Genomic DNA, 24,577 nt, shown 5'->3' with positions numbered 1-24,577 from the left:
TACTCTCCTACATGAAACTGTAACATGTTTCCGGTGCTTTAATATATGTTCATGCTTTTATTCAACTTATATTTGAATAAATCCATCTAATTATCGACTATATTAAAGGTTCTTGTACATTTATGGCAAATAAATTCATACAATACACGTTTCTGAGTCTTTTTTGATAGCAAATACTTACATGTTACGTGAATAGTAAATATTTCCAGCGGTGACCCTTCTTCTTCATGATATCCACAGTTTATCTAGTGTGCTAAACACCTGCGTGTTCAATAAATCACAATATGTATCATCACAATAAGGCTTGTATGTCAGAAAATATTAACATTTAAGCTGGCATTAAATATATGTTTTGATAAGCCCCCATTTTTGTATTAATTCAATTCAATTCAATTTTATTTATATAGCGCCAATTCATGAAACATGTCATCTCAAGGCACTTTACAAAGTTAAGTTACACCATAATGTTTTATTTATTTTTAATGGTCTGGTGTCATATTCTCACCTTATTAATTGTTGTGTTTTCATTGGCTGTGATCAGAAAATCCTCATAATTAACAGAAGAAAAAGCTTGGAAACATGCTTGCATGTCATTAATCTCCAGTGTGTTTATCTTGGTGAAAAGAGTAACTGAAATAAAGGAACTTTCAATAATACTCTAATTCACTGACTGAACTTGCTTTTGGGCCAAATCCTTAATGACGGTGCGATGCCCATTCTTGTCTTCTTGGTGCATGAAGTTGAACACAGCTTGTTTTTGGAGAACTGACCACACCCTCTGCTCTTTGTTTAGCTGCAAGTTGCCAGCAACTCTGATCTACCAATGCTATAATATAAATCATTTTATTTGTATATTAACAACTTGTGCCATATGGGTACCATGTATCATATGCATATATTTGAGTGTCCTATGAAAACAAAAACTGGCTGATAAGGATCTATTGTTGTCATCTTGATGCTTGAAGTGGATCACTTTGTTGTTTTTGTATTTCCACCTACTTCTCATGAACTGAGCACAGCCTCTGATCTTTATCAGTTGCAAGCAGCGCTGCTCTAACCACCTGTTGTTGTTTTTGTAACATCAGTGTCACTATGTGTTTCTATGTATGTAACTTACAGTATAATCTGCAATCATTTTAATATCACCGTAAGGACGACAGAAGGAAGATCACTAATATAAATTGTAACATGAACCAAAGACAGATCCTTTAGGGACAAAGGAGATCCGGAGTTTTGTATGTAGAAAACATGTTACACAGGTAACAAGGGGAGTTCTATCTAAGTGTATATTCATTTTTATGGTATGTCTATTGTCAAAAATAAACAAATAAAACATTTAAGAGGTTTTGTGCATCTTGGTTCTCCGGGGCTAACTTTACTGCTGCCTCCACACAGAAGTCAGGGAAACTCTCATTCTTTCTTCCCCAGATGTCCCAATCAGAAGAATTGCACTTCTTCCTGTACGTCCTGCAGGACATCTATTGTTCTGGATGTTTTCCTGGATATACATGGCTTTCAATGCAGCTACTCCCACCTGATGTCAATGTTAAGCAAGCTTCTTTTTTTGATAATCCAGAAAAAAAACGTTTCTGCAACATTTCCCTGCGTGTAAACCCATTCCTTTTTCTCTCTGAGGTAACTATTACTGACACACAAAGACAATGATTTCAACATATATAAACATGCCTGTAATAAGCAGCCTGAGGTGCTGGGCTGATGTGACTCCACCTAAATCTACAGAGCTGATGACTCTTCCCAAAGATTTAGGATTAATCTCTGTACACAACAAAATATGAAATAGTTTTGTGAAATATAACATTTAAGAAACATGTTACAGCAAAAAAAAAAAAAAGAATCTCCTGGTTTTCAGTCCGTCTCTGAGTGGATTTCTTTGTTTAGTCTCCCAACCAGCAGGAGGATGCCGGCAAAAGCCACAGCTCTTCCCAAGAAGTGCTGCATCATCTGGGAGAAATGCAGGGGGTGGGAAAACCGTCTGGCCCTGAATGCACTGTGGTCTGGCTGAACAACAGTCAATTACACCAAATCTGAAACACACCATTGTTTTCAGTCACTATCTAGCGTAAAATCTGTCAGAGCAAGGCCTTGTAAAAAGTACGAGTTGAACTTTGACACATTTTGCCTCGGTACAACCACGCATTTTAATGTTTATTTTGTCATTTTATGTGATAGAACACAAAGTAGAGAGTAATAGTGGCAAAAAATAAATAAATAAATAAAAACCTTGTGCAACATTTGCGTTCAGAGTTCACCTAATAGGTAAACCGCTGTTTGTAATTCACATTCAGTATAAAGGCAGCTGTAGATTAGAGGACAACCAGCATCATGAAGAGCCAGGAACCCAGCAGACGGGTCAGGGAGGAAGTTCTGGTTCGGTTTAAAGCAGGGTGAGGTTCTAAACCGATAATATCTCCCAGAGCTCTCATCAATCAGTCGTCTGAACATGGACAGGATGGACCAGACATACCAAAAACATGGACATCATTAAATCAGAGAAGCAGTCAGGCAGAGCATACCACACTGCAAAAACATGACTAAAGATAAGTAAAGTTTTCTTGAAATTAGTGAATTCATCCTTGATTTGAGCAGCAAATTTAAATAATCTGCCAATGGAATAGGATTTTTGCGCTTAAAATAGGAACAACTCATCTCCATCATCTTATTTCTAGTGCAGTTTATCTAATTATCTTATTTTAGGTGTAAAAATACTCATTCCATTGGCAAATCATCTTATTTACCTGCTCAAATTAAGGACAAATACACCAATTTCAAGAAAATTTTACTTATTTTTAATTGAGTTTTTGCAGTGCAACTCTGGAGGAGATGCAGATGTTCGTAGCTGAGGTGGGAGAATCTGCTAAATGGACAACCATTAGCCATGCAGTTCCCAAATCTGGCCTTTGTCCAAGAGCAGATAGCAGAACGCTAGAAGGAAGTCCGGTTTGCAGTTCTCCAAAACTCATGTGAGGAACACAGCAAACATGTGGAAGTCGGTCATCTGGGAGGATGACACACATTTCAGCTTATTGGCCTCCAATCAAAACACGGCAGTGGCAGCATCATGCTGAGGGGGGATTTATCCTCCTGAGCAGCTGCATGGAAGCTGGTGGGATTGAGTGGGCGGAGCTAAAGAAGAACCTGTTAGAGGTTGAAGGAGACCTGAGACAGGTGGAGGTTCACCTCCCAGCAGGAGGACCGGAGGTAGGATGGGAAGGTTTAGATCAAAGCGTCTCATCAGTCGCTCTGGACCATAAATGTTATTGAGGGCAGTGTTGTAGTCAAGTCACTATGCCTCGAGTCTGAGTCCAGGTTCGAGTCTCCAGTGTTCAACTCCGAGTCAAGTCCAAGTCATTAAAAAAAAAAATCTGAGTGGAGTCACTATTGATCAAGTCGAGTCCAAGTTCCGCACTAAAGTATAGCCTACATGTTTTTAAACTAAAAAAAAAATCCACACTCCACCACATTGCACTAATAATTTAGATATTAAAATCATACACCAAATAATATTCTAATGACATATTAAAATTATAGCCTAATGATATGAAAAAAAAGTCGAGTCTTTTTCTCAATTTCCGAGTCAGAATGATCTGAATGTAGGAGTCCGAGTCCAAGTTCGAGTCATCAGTGCTCAAGTCCAAGTCAAGTCACGAGTCTCTAAATTTAGCTAAAGACTCGGACTCGAGTTCGAGTCTCGGACTCGAGTCCTACAACACTGATTGAGGGTCTAAGGTAAAGACTTGATGCTGGTGGTCGATCTACATCCAATCAGACTAAGCTGGAGACGTTTCCCACAGAACAATGACCCACAGTTTTCGTCTAAAAATGCAGAATCAAAATCATCTTTAATGGCAACAATCAAAGAATGAGATTCTGGTTACAACGATCTCAGCATGCAGACATAAAAAGGTAAGTTTTTTAAATATATAAAGGAAAGGGAGGCTGTGAGTCGTGAGAAGGGAGCTGGAAGAAAGAAACACCAACAGACCTTCAACTTAGGGAGGTGAAATATAAGCACATGCCACACTTTTCAGATTTTTAATGAACAGTAAACCTAATTTTAATAATACTTCAGTATTATGACTTTAACGTTATGACTTTGAACACATTAAAGTTTGTAGTTTTATAATGAAAAGTCTGAAGACTGTTCATTATAATGATTTAGAAACAAGCAAGAAGTAAACATTTGAATAACCACGTTTTTATTTAAATCATTTATTGGTCTGGTTTTAAATCCGACTTAAACACATGAGCACCAAAAAAGAAGAAAAGTTTGACATCTTCCCCAGAATCTAAGCATTATAACATAATTTCACTTGTATCTCTCTACATGTAGCTTCTTTATTCAAGTGCAAAAAGTCAAAGGGTGAGAATCCTGCAGAATATTAATAATGCAGTGAATTACTTCCTTTGAATGTTTAAAAGCTCAGAACTGAATCCATTTAAGGCACCAAAAACAAGATAAAATGTGCAGAAAAACTCAAGATAGATTGTTCTTTACCCCAAAAAAAACAAAAAACAAATCCTGCTGTGATCATATTAGCCATGACAGATGATTGGTTCTAGAGAGAAAGACAGTTTGTCCTCATATAAGAATTAAAACCGCAGGAGAACATTCAGAGAACAGCGGAGATTCAATATCAATCTGGTTTCACAGAAAGGATTTCCTGATCTCAGGTTTCGGTTTATTTGTTTCGAGGAACTTTTTCTCCCAGAGGAACCTCCATCAGTTTCTGTAAAGAGGAAACGGAGCGTTAACCACAGTTTGGCGGCGAGCCTCCAAGGTTAAATAAAAAAAAAAAAAAAGGGTGAGCTTCCTCCCACCTTCAGCAGGCGAGCATTGTAAACGTTGTCGTCCTCCCCGTCTGTCCTCGTCGCGTCCAGCTGGTGCCTTTCGCAGGCCGTAACCAGCTCCTGGGTTTTGTAGAGGACCGCCGGGTCCAGACAGTTGTCGTTTATCAGACTCACCAGGTACTCCTTGTAGTGTTTCCTGCAGGAACAAAAAAATAAATAAAGACACAAAGCGCAGTCTGAGAAGGTTTCTTCTTCTCATCTAGGAACCTCAGCGCTCAGATAAACAACCAGAAACCATCCAGAGAACAAAGGGAAGCTATGAAACCTGCTGCAGGCCTCAGCAGGAAGCAGATCCAACACAGAAGATACGGATCATAAGACTTTAAACACACGGATTTTACCAGCTGGGCGCTACGATGTAAGAAAACCAGATATTGAAGCCAGGGTTCCCACACCTTGGTGAACATCAAATTCAAGGACCTTTCAAGGACTTTCCAGGACCAATTTCCTCAAATTCAAGGACCACACGTGGCGGCATTTACCTACTGTGACCGCTGAATAGGTTATCATATTTTAATACAATGCAAATTCAATAAAAGACTAAACAGCATAGAAGTTGTTGGGTCAGAAGCAATGCAAGAAAGTGGACTTAATTTATAGCCTACATTGATATTGATCATATTCATAGCCTACATTTATATCCACAGTACATGGCTATGCCATACTACATTACATATAAGATGTACATTAGCCTACCGTTTCATGGAATTTTATGGAAAAAAAGTGCAGCATTGAGATGTTCAGAATTATATCAATTTGTTTCACTTACTTTCATCTTTGATTAAGCTAGTTTTTGACTTTGACTCTAAAAAGTCGCTAAATATAGCGACAAAGTCGCTGAGTTGGTAACACTGCGTAAATGTAACCTATTGGACGCACGTAGGCCTAAACCGTAGCCTACCAACTAACGAAGAAGAGCGAACGTACTTTTGCAAATTAAAAGTCTGCGGAATCAACATAATTTTAAAAGATCGTGTGGTAGTAAAATAATGACACACGAGTCGTCATCCGTGTGAACTTTCAACCCCACAAAAAAATTCAAGGTCTTTCAAGGACAAGGTGTTTTTTTTGGCTGTTCTCAAGAACTTTCAAGGGACTTGAATTTAATTTTTTCAGATTTACAAACTTTCAAGGATTTCAAGGACCCGTGGGAACCCTGTGAAGCTGCTGCTGACTCACATGCAGAGACCAGCCTGACCCGGCTGAGTCTGGACGCCACACGGCGAATCGGTCTGCTGGCCGCCTTCGTCCTTCTGCTCCATCACGCCGCAGGCGTCTGCGTCACAGGAAGACACCGTTAAGGTAGGAAAGTCTGAAAGTATTTTCAGTTCTATTTTATTTATATAGCACCAATTAGCAACACATCATCTCAAGGCTCTTTCTAAAGTCAGACTCCATCAGATCCTCCAGGTTGGTGAGAAAGTTTCCTCTCTAAGGAAACCCAGCAGGTTGCATCAAGTCTCTCCAAGCAGCATTCACTCCTCCTGAAAGAGCGTAGAGCCACAGTGGACAGTCGTCTGCATTGTTGATGGCTTTGCAGCAATCCCTCATACTGAGCATGCATGAAGCGACAGTGGAGAGGAAAACTCCCCTTTAACAGGGAGGAGAACCTCCAGCAGAACCAGAACCAGGCTCAGTGTGAACGCTCATCTGCCTCGACTGACTGGGGCTTAGAGAAGACAGAGCAGAGACACAGAAAGCATAGAAGCTCACATTTACCCAGGAGTACTTTCTATGTTAGATGGTAATAGAGGATGATCTGCCTCCCCTGATGATGTCACAGCTAACAGAACGCCAGACCAGGCGCACCTTCTATGAAGAGAAAAATTACAGAGAACCAAAACTTAAAAGTTGAAATAACAACAATGTAAATTGGAGAGCAGCAGGAGAAATCAGCAGAGTGAGAAAAATAGACCCTGATGTCCTCCAGCAGCCTAAGCCTATAGCAGCATAACTATAGAGATAGCTCAGGGTAACTTAAGACACTCTAACTAGAAGCTTTGTCAAAAAGGAAAGTTTTCAGCTTAGTCTTAAAAGTTTCACAGTAGCAAGCCCACAGCTCAAAAGGCCTCACCGTTCTGGGTTTCGTTGGAAGGATCCGTGTTGAAGGCCACACCGCCCCTCTGAGGGAACACATGAAATAAAAAAAACTTTATCAGGGGGAAATTAAATTTTTTGATCAACACAAAGTCAACTTTAACTGTTTTTCAAATACTTCCTGAGCTGAATGTTAACATTTTTCAGCCCTAACTTTGTGATCATCTATTGTTCTATTGTTTTATAGTAAGTTTTTTCCCAGACCACAGCTGGTCAAAGTGGCTCCATCAAAGCTTTTTAACCATTCTCACTTCCTGACAAAAAAGTCCCCAGAGTTGTTAGTTTTCCCATTAGTCCACATTTCATATTATTATTACACACTTTCCTAGATTCTTGCTCTTTGTTAGGCCAAAAAAAAAAAAAACACATTAAAAATAAATACATTAGAAGTTTCACCATAAAAATCAGTGACAAATGTCTGCTACTTCTGGGCTTCAAACAACGAACCGTCAACCGTTACATTTTGCAGGACGTGGGTCAGAGGGACACATTATAAGGGACAGGGCTGTGAAGACTTTTCCAGCGTCTCTCCTTCCACACCGGAGCAGCCGAGGAAGGAAGCAGGAAGCAGGAAGCAGGAAGCAGGGCTTACCTGCAGCAGGGCTTGCAGCTGATCTGCGTCCCAGTCCCGCAGGTAGAAGAGGCAGTCTCTGGGGTGATGGGCGTGGAGGCCGGAGAATTTGCACCGAGGAACCTTACACTCAGTCTGCAGGAGGAAACGAGGAGGTTAGGAGGCATCCAGTAGGAGACAAGCTCCTTCTGACCCAACTGACTCACACAGTTTACTGTGAGCTGCAGATAGATTCAGGAGGGAGGGAAGGATGGAAGGACACTAGGAGGGAGGGAGGGAGGGAGGAAAGAAGGAAGGACACTAGGAGGGAGGGAGGGAGGAAGGACACTAGGATATAAGGAGAGAGGAACGAAGGAAGGACACGAGGATGGAGGGAGGGAGGAAAGAATGAAGGAAGGACACTAGGATGGAGGGAGAGAGGAAAGAAGGAAGGACACTAGAAGGGAGGAAAGGAAGGACACTAGGAGGAAGGGAGGACATGAGGATGCAGGGAAGGACACAAGGATGGAGGGCACGAGGATGGCAGGAGAGAGGAAAGAAGGAAGGACACGAGGATTGATGGAGGGAGGAAAGAAGGAAGAACAATAGTATGGAAGGAGAGAGGAAAGAAGGAAGGACACTAAGAGGGAGACAGGAAAGGAAGGAAGGACACTAGAAGAGAGGAAAGGAGGGACACTAGCAGGAAAGGAGGAAAGGAAGACACTAGGGAGGGAAGGGAGGGAGGAAGGGAGGGAGGGAGGGAAAAAAAGAAGGACACTGGGATGGAGGGAGTGAGGACACTAGTATGGAGGGAGGAAAGGAAGAAAGGACACGAGGATGGAAGGAGGGAGGAAAGAAGGAAGGACACTAGGGGGGAGGCAGGAAAGGAAGGAATGAAGGACACTAGAAGGGAGGGAGGGAGGGAGGAAAAGGACACTAGGATGGAGGGAGGAAAGGAAGAAAGGACACTAGGATGGAAGTAGAGAGGAAAGGAGGAAGGACACAAGGATGGAAGGAAGGAGGAAAGAAGAAAGGACACAAGGTTGGAAGTAGAGAGGAAAGAAGGAAGGACACGAGGATGGAAGGAGGGAGGAAAGAAGGAAGGACACTAAGAGGGAGACAGGAAAGGAAGGAAGGACACTAGAAGAGAGGAAAGGAGGGACACTAGCAGGAAAGGAAGACACTAGGGAGGGAAGGGAGGGAAAAAAAGAAGGACACTGGGATGGAGGGAGTGAGGACACTAGTATGGAGGGAGGAAAGGAAGAAAGGACACGAGGATGGAAGGAGGGAGGAAAGAAGGAAGAACAATAGTATGGAAGGAGAGAGGAAAGAAGGAAGGACACTAGGGGGGAGGCAGGAAAGGAAGGAAGGAAGGACACTAGAAGGGAGGGAGGAAGGAAAGAAGGAAGGACACTAGGAGGCAGGGAGGGAGGAAGGGAGGGAGGAAAGAAGGAAGGACACTAGGAGGAAGGCAGGAAAAGGAAGGAAGGACACTAGAAGGGAGGGAGGAAGGAAAGAAGGAAGGACACTAGAAGGGAGGGAGGAAGGAAAGAAGGAAGGACACTAGGAGGCAGGGAGGGAGGAAGGGAGGGAGGAAAGAAGGAAGGACACTAGGAGGGAGGGAGGAAGGAAAGAAGGAAGGACACTAGGAGGCAGGGAGGGAGGAAAGAAAGGACACTAGGATGGAAGGAGAGAGGAAAGAAGGAAGAACACTAGGAGGAAGGCAGGAAAAGGAAGGAAGGACACTAGAAGGGAGGGAGGAAAAAAAGAAGGAAGGACACTAGGATGGATGGAGGGTATATTTGTCCAGCTGGTGAATCTAGTTTCTTTATTCTCAGACATTCTCAGATGTATTTAAGTGTTTTTTAGCTCCAGGGATGAACAAGTTTCCTGTCAGGAACCTAAAGTGAGGAAGGACGCCATGATCCCTCACACACAACACCATCATGAAGATCTGTGGACTGCATCAGATCAGGTTAAAGGTTAAAGGTTAGCTGATGGCTCCTCCCCCTGTGGAGCGTAGCAGGAAGTCACCTTGTAGTACGGGTTGTTGCAGCCGCTGCAGAACTGGTGGCGGCACTGGGAGCAGGTGAAGTGCATGCAGCCGCCTTTGGTCAGAGCGTACTGGAACTTACACTCAGGACAGGCTGGGACAGACAGAGAGAGAGACAGAGAGAGAGACAGACAGGGAGAGACAGACAGACAGACAGAGAGAGAGAGAAACAGTCAGTCAGACAGGAGGAGGAAACGTGACCACACAGAGCTTTAATCAAGGAAATGACGAGCTTTTAACTAGACGTTACGTAAACATTTAAATGACATTATCCGTCTGTGAGTTTCCCAACATTTATCCTCATACGGCCTCCTTAGGACCGCCGTCCTGCAGCTTTTACACGTTTCACTGCCTGAAAACGGCTCATTTATTGTAGATTTCCTCCTGAAAACGTCTCATTTATCGTAGATTTCCTGTAATCCACATACAAGCAGCCCCATATATGGACACACAGACGAAGCCCGACTAATTTCTGGGTAAATGTCCGTTAGCAGGTCGAGCCTAAACCACATCAACAAGCTGCAGGACCAGTTCTGTCTGGATAATAATAATAATAATAATAATAATAATAATAATAATAATAATAATAATAATAACAACTAGAAAAAGCTGTTCCTGCGTAACAGCGAGTGAGAATGCTAATCGGCAAAATGATTTGAGCAGAAGATGCAGAAGATCCATGCAGGAGAGAAAAAAATTGCTTAAAAACATTGAAATCAGATTTGACGAATTTTAAAAAATTGAAGAATTTGAAAAAAAAATTTAATTAGAAGAAATAGAAGAATGTGAAGAATTTGAAAAATTTGAAGGAATTTGAAAAATTTGAAGGACTTTGAAGAATGTGAAAGAATGTGAAGGAATGTGAAAATTTTGAAGAAGTTGAAGAATTTGAAAAAATTTCAAAAAATTTAAAATTTGAAGAATTAGAACAATTAGAAGAATTGGAAGAATTGAACGAATTGGAAGAATGTGAAGAAATTTGTATCAATTTGCATTGATTTCAATGGAAACAGCCAAAAAAAAAAATCGCACAAAAAGTGAAATATTTTAAAAAGTGTAAAAGTTAGCATATTCATGAGATATAGCAGGCATGCCGGGAACGAGCCGAACGTTTTGATACCAAAATTGTTGAAATCGGTTGAAGTATGCGGGAGTAGTTAGACGCCGACGGAATAACAATAATAAAGAAAAACAGGAAAACAATAAGTGAGAATGCTGTATATCATTCTCACTGATAATAATAATCCTCTTTATTTATCATTGCAGCTTACATGCCACAGAAACATGTTCTCTGCATTTAACCCGTCCCTCAGGCGGCGGTGGGGATCATTCTGGGGCTGACGGTCTTGCTCAGGGACCCAGAGTGGCAGTCTGTGGGATTTGAACCTGGCACCCTTACTCTCTAACCACAAAGCCCCCTCTCCCTGGAAGTGGAGGATCAAGCTGCAGCTCCCAGGTGAGGAATTGCTCCTTCATCGTCGTCATCCTCTCCACTGTGTGAAATCCACCACAGACGGGCAAAACGGCCCCTCAGCATGACGCTGCCACCGCCGTGCTAAAGAGTCCGCACAGCGTTCACATATATATTTTTTTTTCTTTTTTTTTTTTTTCCCTTCACATATATAACCTGTCTCCTATTCCTGAACCTCAGCAGGTTAATGTGAAGCTTCTGCAGCCTCAAACATTTATGGTTTCTAAGCACATCTGGCAGCAGAGGCCAACAGCAACAACAATCTGCAGCATTACTGAGCTTTTCCACTTGTTTTTACCCTAAATCTCAATTAGGAGTATCAGACTAAAGGTGGGCAAATACAAATTCATGCAAAACTTTACAGTTTCATGGTTTCACCTCATGGTTCTGTGCCACTATGCACTGGTGAATCACATACAGTCCCAATAAAACCACCATGTGACAGACTCTTCACATGTGAATACGTACGAGGGGGATGAAGACTTTTGCAAGGGACCGTACAATAAAATCGGAAGCGCACAAAAATCAAACTCTCTTTAAGGTGGTTCACTGTCTGATTTTAATTTTTAAAGCTTTCCTGCACTGCAAAAATAGACCTAAAAATTAGCATTTTTTTCTTGATTTGAGCAGGTAAATAGGACTATTTGCCAATGGAATAAGAGTTTTGCACTTAAAATAGGAACAATTCATCTCCATCATCTTATTTCAAGTGCAATATATCTAATTATCTTATTTTAGGGGTAAACACACTCATTCCATTGGCAAATAATCTTATTTACCTGCTCAAATCAAGGGCAAATACATTAATTTCAAGAAAACTTTACTCATTTTTAGTTCTCTTTTTGCAGTGTGAAGCTTAAATTGCTGCAGCTGTGACCTTTATAAACGTCATAAAAGAATAAAATACACCATTTTAACAACAGCGAATTTATAAACCCTGCAGGGTTAATTACCTACGCTTGGAAACTTAAACACCTCTCTAGTTTTAGTAGTATCGTTTCTCACTGGACACATTTTCTGTGTTTATAGGGAAGCTTTATTATCCAGCATCCAGTATTTGTGCTACATTTCCTGTTATTATTTCTAATGTGGTGAGAAAACTTCACTTTTCTGGTGACCCGACCAGGCAGAACCAAGTTTCAGGTCAGGTTTTTTTGGTAGAAAGCCGCGTTCAGCTGCTGGTCGATGAACTCCATCGATGCGGTTGAGGCTAACCGAGGAGGAGCAGAAACCCTGAAGTGAAACCTGTGGTTGTAACTTACTGATGCCGTTGTCCCTCAGATAACCGGCCAGGCCCTGCCTCTGGTACTCCGGGTCGTTCTCCCTCTTCCACAGCTGGAACTGCTCGCAGGACACGTCCTGATGCTGAGGCTCCCACTGCGACAGAGACACAGCCGCTAAGCGGGGCGGAGGGGGGGGGGGGGGGGGGGGGGGGGACATTTACGCCGAGCGGCTTCTTTTACTCACCGGCTTCTTGCACTGAGCGCAGAAACTCTTGCGGCACGACGGGCAGGTGACCTTCAGCTGGTTTCCATCGTTGATAAAGCCGGAGGTGCACTGGACAGAGGGAGGAGAAAAGGAGGAAACGGCTCTTTGGTTGGGATGATAAATCAGCGCTTTAGGCATGTTTTCAGCGAATAACCGCCTCAGATTAGAAGATTTAAGGAGGAATTTCAAAGGGTTGGGATACAGCAGACGCAGAAAAATCACCACACTGCAAAAACGGATCTAAAAATAGGTAAAATGTTCTTAAAGTTAGTGTATTTGTCCTTGATTTGAGCAGGTACCCCTAAAAATAAACTAAATGACAAGAAAGAAGTAGCTTTAACCTGAACTTTTAAATTAAAGCAAAAAAAAAATCTTTAAAATCTAAGACTTTCTGTTAAAACCTTTGATTATTAGAAAATTATGTTACATTTTCTTAACAGAGCCACAGTCGAGGTCATTTATGCACTGCAAAAACGGATCTAAAAATAAGCAAAATGTTCTTAAAGTTAGTGTATTTGTCCTTGATTTGAGCAGGTACCCCTAAAAATAAACTAAATGACAAGAAAGAAGTAGCTTTAACCTGAACTTTTAAATTAAAGCAAAAAAAAAATCTTTAAAATCTAAGACTTTCTGTTAAAACCTTTGATTATTAGAAAATTAGGTTACATTTTCTTAACAGAGCCACAGTCGAAGTCATTTATGCACTGCAAAAACGGAGTAAAGTAAAATGTTCTTAAAGTTAGTGTATTTGTCCTTGATTTGAGCAGCTAAATAAGATTTTTTGCCAATGGAATTAGTATTTTAACTCCTAAAATAAGATAATTAGATATACTGCACTTGAAATAAGATGATGGAGATGAGTTGTTCCCATTTTAAGTGCAAAAATCTTATTCCATTGGCAAATCATCTTAATTACCTGCTCCAATCAAGGACAAATACACTAACTTTATGAACATTTTACTTATTTTTAGATCTGTTTTTGCAGTGCATAAATGACCTCGACTGTGGCTCTGATAAGAAAATGTAACATAATTTTCTAATAATCGAAAAGTTTTGACAGAAAAACGTAGATTTTAAAGAGTTTTTTTTTTTTTTTGCTTTAATTTGAAAGTTCAGGTTAAAGCTACTTCTTTCTTGTCATTTAGTTTATTTTTAGGGGTAAAAAAATGGATTTTGCAAACTGTGGGCAGGAGTGGGAACCTTGTTTTAGATAAAAATATCTCTTGATATATAACAGTTATCACACCCCGACCTAAATATTCTGTGGCAAGAAAATATGTAAAATTACCTGTGACTGTGCAAAAATAATCAAAAGACCAATTCAATTAGATAAACTGCTACTTTCTTTAAAATGTTTAAATGTTTTTCCTGCTGTAAAATAAGGCAGAGCTACGAACGTCCAAAGACAGTTTCCTCAAGTTCTTTCACCAAAATCAAATTAAAATGATGTTAATTTTGTGCAAAAACTACAAAAAACTAAGCCACACATGTAAATGTACAGAAGTTATGACAATAAACATTATAATAAAAAGACGTTTGAACATTAGGTAGGGGTATTCAAAGCTTTTTAACTGGCCATTTTAGTAAATATGGAAAATGTTTCTTTATTAACAGGAGGAGTCGAGTGGATTCTTGAGGAATATCTAAACTTTTTCCATTTCCTCAGAAGGCGGTGCGCCTGCTTTACCCACTGAGTCACACAACAAGCCGCCTTTTTCACTTTTAATAATTTGGTGACCAAAACTGTGCAGCAGTAACACAAATTTTACATTAAACTAAAATGTAAGACTCTTAGCTAGAAGCAGCTAGGATGTTATTTACCCCCATTTAACATTTATTTTGATTTGTTTGTCTCACAGATTTTAAAATCTAAAGTGAACTTAGTAATTAAAATATAAAAACTTTGCTAGATGATGCCTCACTTAAGAGCAGAAAGTTACACAAACTTAATAAATGATATTCAATGATTTTTAAATGTTTTTCATGATCTGAAATGTGACAAAACAGCAAAAACTGAAGAAATCTGAAAAGGAGGAAATACTTTTTATAGCATTGTATAATTTTTTCTTCATACTTATGAAAAAATATAACTATTTTAATCAGTTTGAATTTGACATTATTTGGGTCATTGTAGATAAAAGAAAAAGTAATAATTTGGCCACAGACGAGGTAATTTCCTAAAACATCAAGTTTTTTATTTCACGTTCGTACAAGAAAACAAATATTAGGATTTCCTCTGACTTGAAAAATTTTTACCAAACAAAATGAGAAAATGTTCAATGATTAAAGGCTTAAATTTACAATATATAAAAGTAGGATACTGACTGACTAATGTAAAGTCAGACATTTACAACAAAAAAAGCCACCAATGGTCAAAAGTGGTAAATTTAGAGGTAAAATTTTCTCCCAAGCATAAGCGGCAGATCGGGTCTCCTTTCCTACATCAGAACCAAGTTGTAATTTTTCATGGAAATGTCTGAAATTAATCCAAAATGTCATCATGGTGACACATAAAGACAATAAAGCTTCACACTTTTAACAGTGTGTGCCTTTAATCAGGGAAAATTAACATTTTCTTCTTGCAAAATTGTGACTTTTAGACAAAGAAACTCCAAGATTCTTCTTATAAATACAACAAATTAATCCAGACGTTTCTGAGCTGTATTTCTTCTAAAGCCCTATTCACATGGGATTAGTTTTACCTGCGGACGTCATGTAATAAATAAATTAACCCCTCCATCAGCTTTGTATGCAGCGCATTCGCACAGGATAACGGAAAACTCACATTTGCTGAAATTTACAGTTTGCTGAATTATTTATCTCTGCTGCTTGTTGCACATGTATTACAGAAGCAGTGCTGCCAACAGACATTTATAAGCGTCTCTGGGCTCTAATTTTGTCTAAAGTTGCTGTTTTTGGGCTCGTTTTTTAATGTGTAGTCACTTATTTGGGCTTATTTTTTCTATACCAGAACCCGTTCTCCTGTCAAAGCACTGTGCCACAAAAACTAGACCTCGCGCTATTGTTGCATCTTACAGACTGTAAAAATGGGGCGATTTTTACTTTACAAATCACTGACATGGTGACAGGATTAAAAACACAGATAATCTCCATAATTACTACAGATCACACGTGGTCCTGAGGTAAAACTAATTTCGTGCAAAGAGCAACCTGTGTACAATCTGTAGCTTAAAAATTAGTTGAGCCGAGATCTGTGCTCGTATATCTGGTTTGGGCACTAAGACTATTTCTTTCTGTTTGGCAACATAATCACAGACAAACAACAGGTTCAGTTTTCAGGAAAAACTAAAATCTGTTTGTTTTTTCATGAATAAATTAGCAAATATTCAGCCAGTTAAACAGTAAATGATTCAGTTAAGTTATTTAATTTGCATTAAATAATGTGCTAGCATAAAAATAATGCTAGCACGATATTTATTAAAAGAGGTTGTTTCACTGAACCCAGATTAATACAAAATACTCTTCTGGCTGCAGAGATTCTAACTAGAGCCACAGGAGCTTAATAAGCAGCTGGAAATTTAGACGACACCACATAGAAACAAAATCAAAATCAAAACAATCTGCACAAAGACTTCCTTTTTATGTTCCTTACACTTTGAATAAACTCCGGCTGAACTCTGGCCCAGAACACCAGAAGAATGAGAAGCATGCAAAGCGTGGGCGGAGGAGGAGATCTCTGCAGACGGATCAGCAGAGATAAAAAAAAAAAAAAAAGAGATTCTGAAAACTCACGTGACAACACCAGAGGAACTTTGGGTCCTTCATGAGCGCGTGCTCCGTCAGCTTTTTGTGGAACAGGTCGTACACCTCCAGCTCCAGGCAGTCCCGCAGCTACAGAACCAGACAAGAACCAGACAAGAACCAGACCCCGTCATGCTGCGGCTCTAAAGGTTCGGTTCTGCTGTTTATTTAAACCGGACCCAGTTAAAGTCCAGTTAAAACTTCTGATTCATGCATCCGCATCTCTATTTAGCCTGGAGATCCTCCAGAGTTTCCTGTTATGCTGATTTATTTTACTAATCTTCAGCCAAGAACCCAAACCATTCTGAAAAAACATGTTTTAGTGACACAATGAAGCTGCATGAACCCTCATACTGTCTCTACATCTGGATAAATTAGCAATAAACAGCAACACTTTGACTCTTTTAGGGTAAAAACAGCATAAAAGCAACTAATAACTAAAAGATTAGCCACTAAAAAAAACATAAACCTGCATTTTAGTGCAATTGTGCCTCATTATGCTTCCTTTGTACAGGCGCATCTCAATAAATTAGATTAACAGCAAAAAGGTTAATTTGTTTGAGGAATTTGATTCAAGAAGTATATATAGCAACATAATTATAAATATTATAAATTGAAGAAATAAAAGAACTAAAGGGGTAGGAGTAGGGCTGGGCGATATGGCTTAAAAATACAATCTCCGATTTTACTTTACCAAATCCGATTAATCGATTTCTTTTTTCCTCCTTTTCTTTTCATAAAAAGAAATGAAAAAAATTAATTTAAAAACTTCACATCACTAAAAAAATAAGTAAATGAGTAAATTAAAATGCCTCGCATTACGGTAAAAAAAAAAAAAAGGTTTCCTTTTACACTATTTTGACAATATATTTTCCTAAACATATATTCAGCATTGCGTGCTGATCTCTTCACGGAAGCCCAATGATTAATTTGGAAAAATAAAATCCAGATTTTCCAAAAATTTATTCTTAAAAAAATGTAAACTTGAATTAATCGATTAAATCGATTTATCGCCCAGCCCTAGGTAGGAGTACATAAGCTTTACTTCTTCCTACTCCTTTTCGCACATGTAATAAAAGTATATTAACTCAGGAAAGAAGGGTACCTTGTTTATTGTTTTCTCACCAATGTTTTCAAACATTGTTTTATTGTTTTTTGTTGTTTGTTTTATTTGTATATACTTTCTACTGCATGTTCGAAATAAAAATATCAATTCAATTCAGTGAAGTCAAATTTATCGCCCGATATATTAAAATCAGAAGCCGTTTGATGAATAAAGCGTCTTCTCGGTGATGTTCTGAGCTCTGACCTGGATGTCCAGCGTGGAGAAGTAGCTGTCCAGCTGCTCGGGGTCGTTGATGTCCGGCTCGCTGCAGGCGGGACACACCATGTCCCGGATGTGTTTGTCCCGCACGGCGATGGTGAAGTGCTGCCGGAAACACTCGTGGCAGACGGAGCACTGGCAGGACGTCAGAGACTGCATCTGAGAAACAAAAGATGGCCGTTTACCTCCAAGCCGCCGCCCTGCAGGGAGCGCAGGGCCAAATGAGGAGCGAAGGTGAATGTCAGTAAAACAGAGACCCCCCCCCCCCCCCCCCCCCCCCCCTTCACTGCTGCACCAACAACAACCAGGGGATCTGTAGTGGAGACTGTGGACAGATAGGAGAACCCGGGGACAAGTCTGTCCACTCTGAGCAACACTGCAGCAGTTTGGAAAGACGGACCTGCTAAGACTTTTATAGATGACTGAATCTATTTCAGCATTGGGGATTTCACTCTAAAAATCTTTTATTGAGTCCGTTTTATCATTTATTGCCTGCCACTGGTACTTGTCCTTTTAAAAAATGTAAAAAATGTCAGATCAGTCCTGCTAAAACCTCAGTAAAATAACTCAACAGCGCCCCCTGTTGGACGTCTGGAGCTGACGGATGGTAGGAAAGGCCTAAACCATCCTAACCTGGCTGAGAGTCCCTCTCTATGTGACAAAATCAGCTCCAAAGAGATTTAAACATTTGTTTCTCTGCTATCAGGAGAGTCTTATTAAAAATCCCTAAATGATAACGTCGACCAATTTTAAGCAGTTTTATTGCTTTATGATCTATCCTGGTATCGGCTACACTGCTTAGGCTATAGTAATAGAAACCAATCCAATTATACGTCCAGTCAGGTCTTTACTCTTCAACAACAATGTTCTGAAATACAATCATTTACAGATATGTTAAAAGTTTGTTGTTCATGGCTGAATTACATTAAAATAAAACATGTATTTGCTTTTTTGTGACAGAGAACAAACTTTGAGATTGATGTCCGTACTAAACTGGATGTTTGTGTACCGTTAATCAGCCCCTTTTTTTAATCATGACGGATGAACTGCACTACGGTGATACAGCCTGAGACAACTGTGGCTCAGCGGGAAGTTTAGTCGCTCTGCAAACCAAAAGTTGTGGGTTTGATTCCAGCTACAAGTTGCCAACCGATCTGCATATCGGTTAGAGCTCCACAGTCTTAGAAATCTGCGACGATACATACATATTTTCTTCTTCATCTGTGCTTCCATCGCTCTGTGACCGTTGCTGCCACATGACTGGGTCCAGCTATGATTTATTAGACAATAATTATTGCATGCCAGGCAGTCGTTTTTTGGATAGGAACAATGCTCACACTGAAAGCATGACATGACTGTAACGTCATTAGTTCAACTTTGTAGTCCAAACTGTTTTTAATATTTGCTTTTAGTTTCTTGCTCTAGTTACTTGCTTTTATTCTGTTTTAGTTTCCTATAGTTTAATCACGTAAAGGCCTTTGCATTGTCTTTGTACTGAAAGGTGCTATACATATAAATTGATCCAGCCTTGATATTGTGACGACGATATATATTATATTATACACAGTGCTCTAAGTGGGCCGTTATGGAGCGATACCGGAAACTTCTGAAGTTTACCCCTTGGCGTACCGGGGCTTCTAGCCGCGTCCCTGCTGACCACTCCACAGTTCACAGCTTGTAGTGCATTGTTGATTTAAAACATTTTCATTTTCTAACCCTGATTCCAACAGAACCTGACCTGGAGCAGAGTTGAATAACGCCGATCAGTTGGATTCAGCTAGCATTAGCGCGTCCGACAGGGGCAGTGCTAGCTATTTGGGGGCCATGAGCACGAATGCTGTACGTTGCCCCCCCCCCAGGCGGAAATTAATAATATATGATTTGTCAGCGTGTTTCTTTTTATTTTCAAAATAAATTCTGAATATTAATGTTTAGAAAACAGTTGCAACAAATAAGAGGAGAAATTAGGATAATGAAAAAAAAAAACAAATTTTGCATTAACAATAGTGTGCACAAGCTAACCGTGCTTTTCTGATTAAGGAGGAAAATTAATAAATAATAGATTTTAAGTGGGATTAAAATGAGAAAAATAAATAAATACAATGAATAAAATGCAACAATTGGTGGTAAGTTACAGAACTAGGACTCATCCTATAAAGTGCTCTTAAAATAAGCCTTTTTTTTGTCCTGTTTTCACATGTTGCATTTGTTTTTTGAAAACCCCTAAAAACATCATAAATGTCAGACTTTCCAGAGGAAATTGACCAATGTGACCCTGACAAGTTTTGTTTTCCTGGAAAGATTCTCCAAGTTGGCAGAACTTCTGCAAATTATTTCAGATTAACAGACTTTAGCGCTGCTGCTCAGAGTAAATAACTTTTAAATTAGGGCTGAACGTGGGATCAATCCTCATGGCTTTGTTACTTTGATCATTTTAAAAGACCTTTAGTGTTGCTTTGGTTAAAAAAAAGAAAAAAAAAAGAAAGCATGTGCAATGATAGTTTGCTACTTTTTTGTCAACTAAAGTAAAAAAAAAAAAAAAAAAAAAAAAAAAAAAAAGTTATTATTGCAAGGTTTTTCCATTCATCAAGTCTTGACTTTGTTAAAGCATCACCTGTAGCTTAGGAACCTTTTTCACTGCTCATATGTGAAAAATAATGAAATTAAACAGAGAGTTAATGGAAGACAAAACAACGCTGTAAAAAGTTGAAGTAACTATTCAACACACATGAAGCTGGTATTAGTCAAACTCCCTGATGTTTGTTTTTTAAAACTAATTACTGATCATGGAAGAGTCACAGGACTCTGGGGAGATGTCCATCACTTTCTTAAGATAATATTTCCGTATAGCTCATATATAATAACATTCTTTAAACATTTAGATTTGAAATATGTGGTTATTATGGTTACTGTAACTGTGATTTTACTCTGGATGGACTCCCAGTATGTGCATCCTTAGTATCGATGTATGAAATTATGCCGCTCCATGAGTGCAGTCCAGATCTCCAGAGCTCTGCTAATGAGCCGATATTAGATTAGATTAGATTAGATTAAGGCGAGTTGAAGCAGAGATGCAGCTAAACGTTGCAGGACACCAAGCCTGGAGTCTGAGGCTACCAGAAAAGTGCTGAATAACTTCCCTCCTCCATTTTGCTATCAAACCTGAAATGTTGCCGTCGGTTTTTCCAGTTTTCATTCTGATTATTAGCATTTTCGCCCCTATTTTTAAAGCCCTAAGAGTTGCCGGTGCAACTCCCTGCCGACTGACCTTGCTGCGGGGGAAGATGCTGAGGCAGACGGGACACTCGGTGTTGAGCAGGCGCCTGATGAACTCTCGGTCCTGGGACTCCTTCACGGCCTGCACCACGTCCTCCAGGGAGTAGTTGACGTCGGGCTCCTGGAGCAGCGACAGGGCGAGCTCACAGCGCCCCCAGCTGGGCAGGTCGTACAACGCCAGCAGGCGCCGGCACATCCTCTGAAAGGCAGCGGACACACGCAGCACCACAGACATTATATACGTAGACGCGTCATAGGGCGCAGGTTCGCACGTCAACGTCACCGCCATATTGTATGTGGCAGAAAAAAGTTGAGTTCTGTTATTGTGAACGTGAATCAGAGAAGATGCATCATTTATATATATATATATATATATAAATAAATAAAAAGAAATATATATATAAACAATTAAATAAATATATATATATATAAACAATTAAATAAAAATATATATATATATAAACAATTAAATAAAAAAAATATATATAAACAATTAAATAAAAAAAAAATAAAAATAAAAAAAAAAAAAATATATATATATATGTGTGTGTGTGTGTGTGTGTGTGTGTGTGTGTGTTATGAATATTATATGTGTTATGAATATAAGGATCAGTTTGTTGAATCTAAACATTGTGGTCTTCATTATTTCATAAAACCGCGTCACATGTGAACCTTTAGGAACAGACTTTTTGGTGGAGTATTAAAGAGGTAAAATTAATAATATGAGGAAAAAAGGTCCTAGGTCAATAAAGTAAAAAAACAACAACAAACAAACACAAAAGTGATAATGTTATGATAAAAACATCATATTATGAGAATTAAGAGGGAACATTTCCAGAATAGTCAGTTTGCAGAATTATTTCACTCCTGGAGTAATAGGACCAGGTTAGATTATTTTAAATATTTTTTATTCTTTAGCAGAATAAATTCAGGAGAATGAAGCTAAAGGGATACGAAAATAAACTTGTAATATTACAAAAAAAAAAATACTACGAACAAAAAGTGTATATTCAGAGATTAAAGTCCCTCTGATACTGTTTAAGTGACTGAGTAACTGCAGATTTGCCACATTAAAGATGGCGGACGCTCTGACGCATCGCAGCATAGGCAGAACCCGCCCAACGACGCGTCTACTCTTATATTATGTCTATGCGCAGCACGGTGTGAAGAAGGAACGCAGACGTTTCGCAGCGCGGGCCGGCTATGAAGTCTGACCTGCTTGTCCGGGTGTTTGGGGTTGATGGGAGGCTCGGGCTGGTCCAGCCAGATGCGCTGGTGGAAAGGCTCCATGAGGGGGCGCTGCAGCAGGGACAGGGCCCCTTTGACGTCCCCCCCGCTCTGCCGCAGCGCCTCCTCGCATTGGGCTTTGTCCTGGAAGCCCAGAGAGTGAAGTTCCCTCATCTGGACACCAAAGAAGAAGAAAGAAGAAAGCAGCTAGGAGTAATTTTTCCTCTCAATCACAGAATTTACAGCCTTAAACATGCTTTTAACTTTTCTAACTAGAACTAAATACTTTACCCTTAATAATCATTTAAATTACAACTTATAAATTATTTATAAACTTTATATGGAGCATTTGACGTGTCTCAGCAGTTAAAACATCGTCACTTCTATACCTCCACATATAACCCTTAACTCAGTCATATAACCTGAGGATTGACGCATTTCACGTTTTTCAGCAGAGTTTCCTCCTCTGGTTTCAGCTTAAAGCTTTTTCATGTGTTCTTTAGACACGACTGAAGTTTCTACCCCTTAAATTTGACCAAACATTCGAGCGACAAGGCTAAAACCAGAGTTTCCAGCCTGTCCTGATAGCTACACTGCAAAGACGGATCTAAAAACAAGTAAAATGTTCTTAAAGTTAATCTATTCATCCTTGATCTGAGCCATTAAATAAGATTATCTGCCAATGGAATGAGTATTTTTACCCCTAAAATATAAGATAATGGAGATGAATTGTTCCTATTTTAAGTGGAAAAATCTTATTCTACTGGCAAATCATCTTATTTACCTGCTCAAATCAAGGACAAATACACTAATTTAAAGAATTTTTAGTTCTGTTTTTGCAGTGTAGATGTCAGTTCACTTGAAAACCAGAGGATGGGTGGATAGTGTAGACGCATAAGAGGACAGACGGATAGACGAACAGGTGGAGGAAAGGACAGAAATGATGGAAAGATAGGTGGATAAAAGGTTTTATGGATGGAGCGACAACAGGACAGACAGAGAGACGGTTAAATGGGATTAATTAAGATTAATTGATGGATGGAGAGACTGATGGGAGGATGTATGAAACTTTAAAAAAAAGGGTTGTATAAATTTGTTATAGATCTTTGGAAAAAGTGGCAATAAAAGACTCTAAATCCCAAATTATTGTAGTTTATTATTAATAAGAGTTTAAAGCAGTGCCTCCAGAATGGTTCCCACCAACAATGTCAACAACCCAACACTTTTTATAACAGTTTATACAGAATTTATATTCACTTATGTTGAAGGAGTTTTGTGTTGAGTTAAAGACTTTTATTTCACCTTTAGTATTTCTGAATTTCTTTCTTGTAGGACATCCTTTTAGCAAACTTAATTTCTGTGAGTATTTGTTTTATTGTGCTTAGTTTTCTATATTGTGTCCTTATGGTCTGATGAGCCAATGTATATCTAACCATGTGACTCGCTTTGTTAGTCAGGTCAGTTATGTTTGTTTATTGTTCACAATGTTTGCTGGACTTTTACATTACCATATTTTTCGGACCACAAGGTGCACTAAATATTCTTCCCGTGTGTGTAATATCACTCCTTCACGTCCACAGTTCTCTATCTGTTTCTGTCAGGACAGAGTAGCTGGACTACACTGCCCTGTTTCTAACATAAAGCCAAAATAAAGTGAACTTTTATATTGAATTGACTTACTACACTGCAAAAACAGAACTACAAATAAGTAAAATATTTTTTTAAATAAGTGTATTTGTCAAAATAATGTAACTTTTATAGTTAATTAACTACGTTTATTTTTGCTACACTGCAAAATGGAATTAAAAATAAGTAAAATTTTCTTGCAGTGAGTGCATTTGTCCTTGATTTGAGCAGGTAAATAAGATCATAAAGATCATAAACATAAAAGAATGAGTATTTTGACCCTTAACCTAAGATAATTTGATATACTGCACTTGAAATAAGACGATGGAGATGAATTGCTTCTGTTTTAAGTCTAAAAATCTCACTTTATTGGCAGATCATTTAAACTTGCTGCTCAAATCAAGGACAAATACATAATTTCATGAAAACTTTACTTAATGTAGTGCATACTCCAGGCTGCCTTACATGAATGCTATTCTAGTTTAGACATTACTGTCAGGCAGTCTTGCAGACACCTCAGGGGTCCTATCAGGTAGTGACACAGTGTGCCGTAATGCTCTGAATATCCATTGAGTGGAGAGGCTTCGCTACTAACCAAAGTTGTACTTACACATTTTTGGGCGTATTGTACCACATAAAATCAGTCAGTAAGCTCGAAGTTGATCATATATAAGATTTAAGGATTTTAAGTGCGCCTTATAGTCTGAAACATACGGTAACATAAAAGCTTTTCTTGAACTTCTCCTTTTACAGGGTTCCTACAGCGTAAGGCAAGTTAAATTCAAGACTTTTTAAGACCCTTTTAATGCCACTTGAAATAAAAAGTTAAGACCA

At 39.2% G+C, this 24,577-nt stretch overlaps 1 protein-coding gene across 1 annotated transcript in view; it reads right to left on the bottom strand.

The window, feature by feature from the left end:
* Window positions 1-4,196: 4,196 nt before the first annotated feature.
* LOC105940123 (E3 ubiquitin-protein ligase RNF31) overlaps window positions 4,197-24,577 on the bottom strand; it is a 31,705-nt gene continuing 11,324 nt past the window's right edge. The window contains exons 13-24 of the mRNA XM_036129792.1: window positions 22,106-22,291; window positions 20,883-21,089; window positions 17,600-17,773; window positions 16,282-16,380; window positions 12,508-12,597; window positions 12,303-12,417; window positions 9,551-9,663; window positions 7,559-7,672; window positions 6,944-6,992; window positions 6,049-6,145; window positions 4,840-5,005; window positions 4,197-4,748 (exon numbers count right to left, since the gene is read on the bottom strand). Of these exons, the coding sequence (XP_035985685.1) occupies window positions 4,701-4,748; window positions 4,840-5,005; window positions 6,049-6,145; window positions 6,944-6,992; window positions 7,559-7,672; window positions 9,551-9,663; window positions 12,303-12,417; window positions 12,508-12,597; window positions 16,282-16,380; window positions 17,600-17,773; window positions 20,883-21,089; window positions 22,106-22,291 (1,458 nt within the window). The 3' untranslated portion in view covers window positions 4,197-4,700. The remainder of the gene's footprint in view (window positions 4,749-4,839; window positions 5,006-6,048; window positions 6,146-6,943; window positions 6,993-7,558; window positions 7,673-9,550; window positions 9,664-12,302; window positions 12,418-12,507; window positions 12,598-16,281; window positions 16,381-17,599; window positions 17,774-20,882; window positions 21,090-22,105; window positions 22,292-24,577) is intronic.

The sequence above is a fragment of the Fundulus heteroclitus genome, unplaced genomic scaffold (assembly GCF_011125445.2).
Source record: "Fundulus heteroclitus isolate FHET01 unplaced genomic scaffold, MU-UCD_Fhet_4.1 scaffold_219, whole genome shotgun sequence".
Classification (NCBI taxonomy): Eukaryota; Metazoa; Chordata; class Actinopteri; order Cyprinodontiformes; family Fundulidae; genus Fundulus; species Fundulus heteroclitus.
Note: the sequence above shows the minus strand (reverse complement) of the source record. Positions and strands in the feature narration are given on the sequence as shown.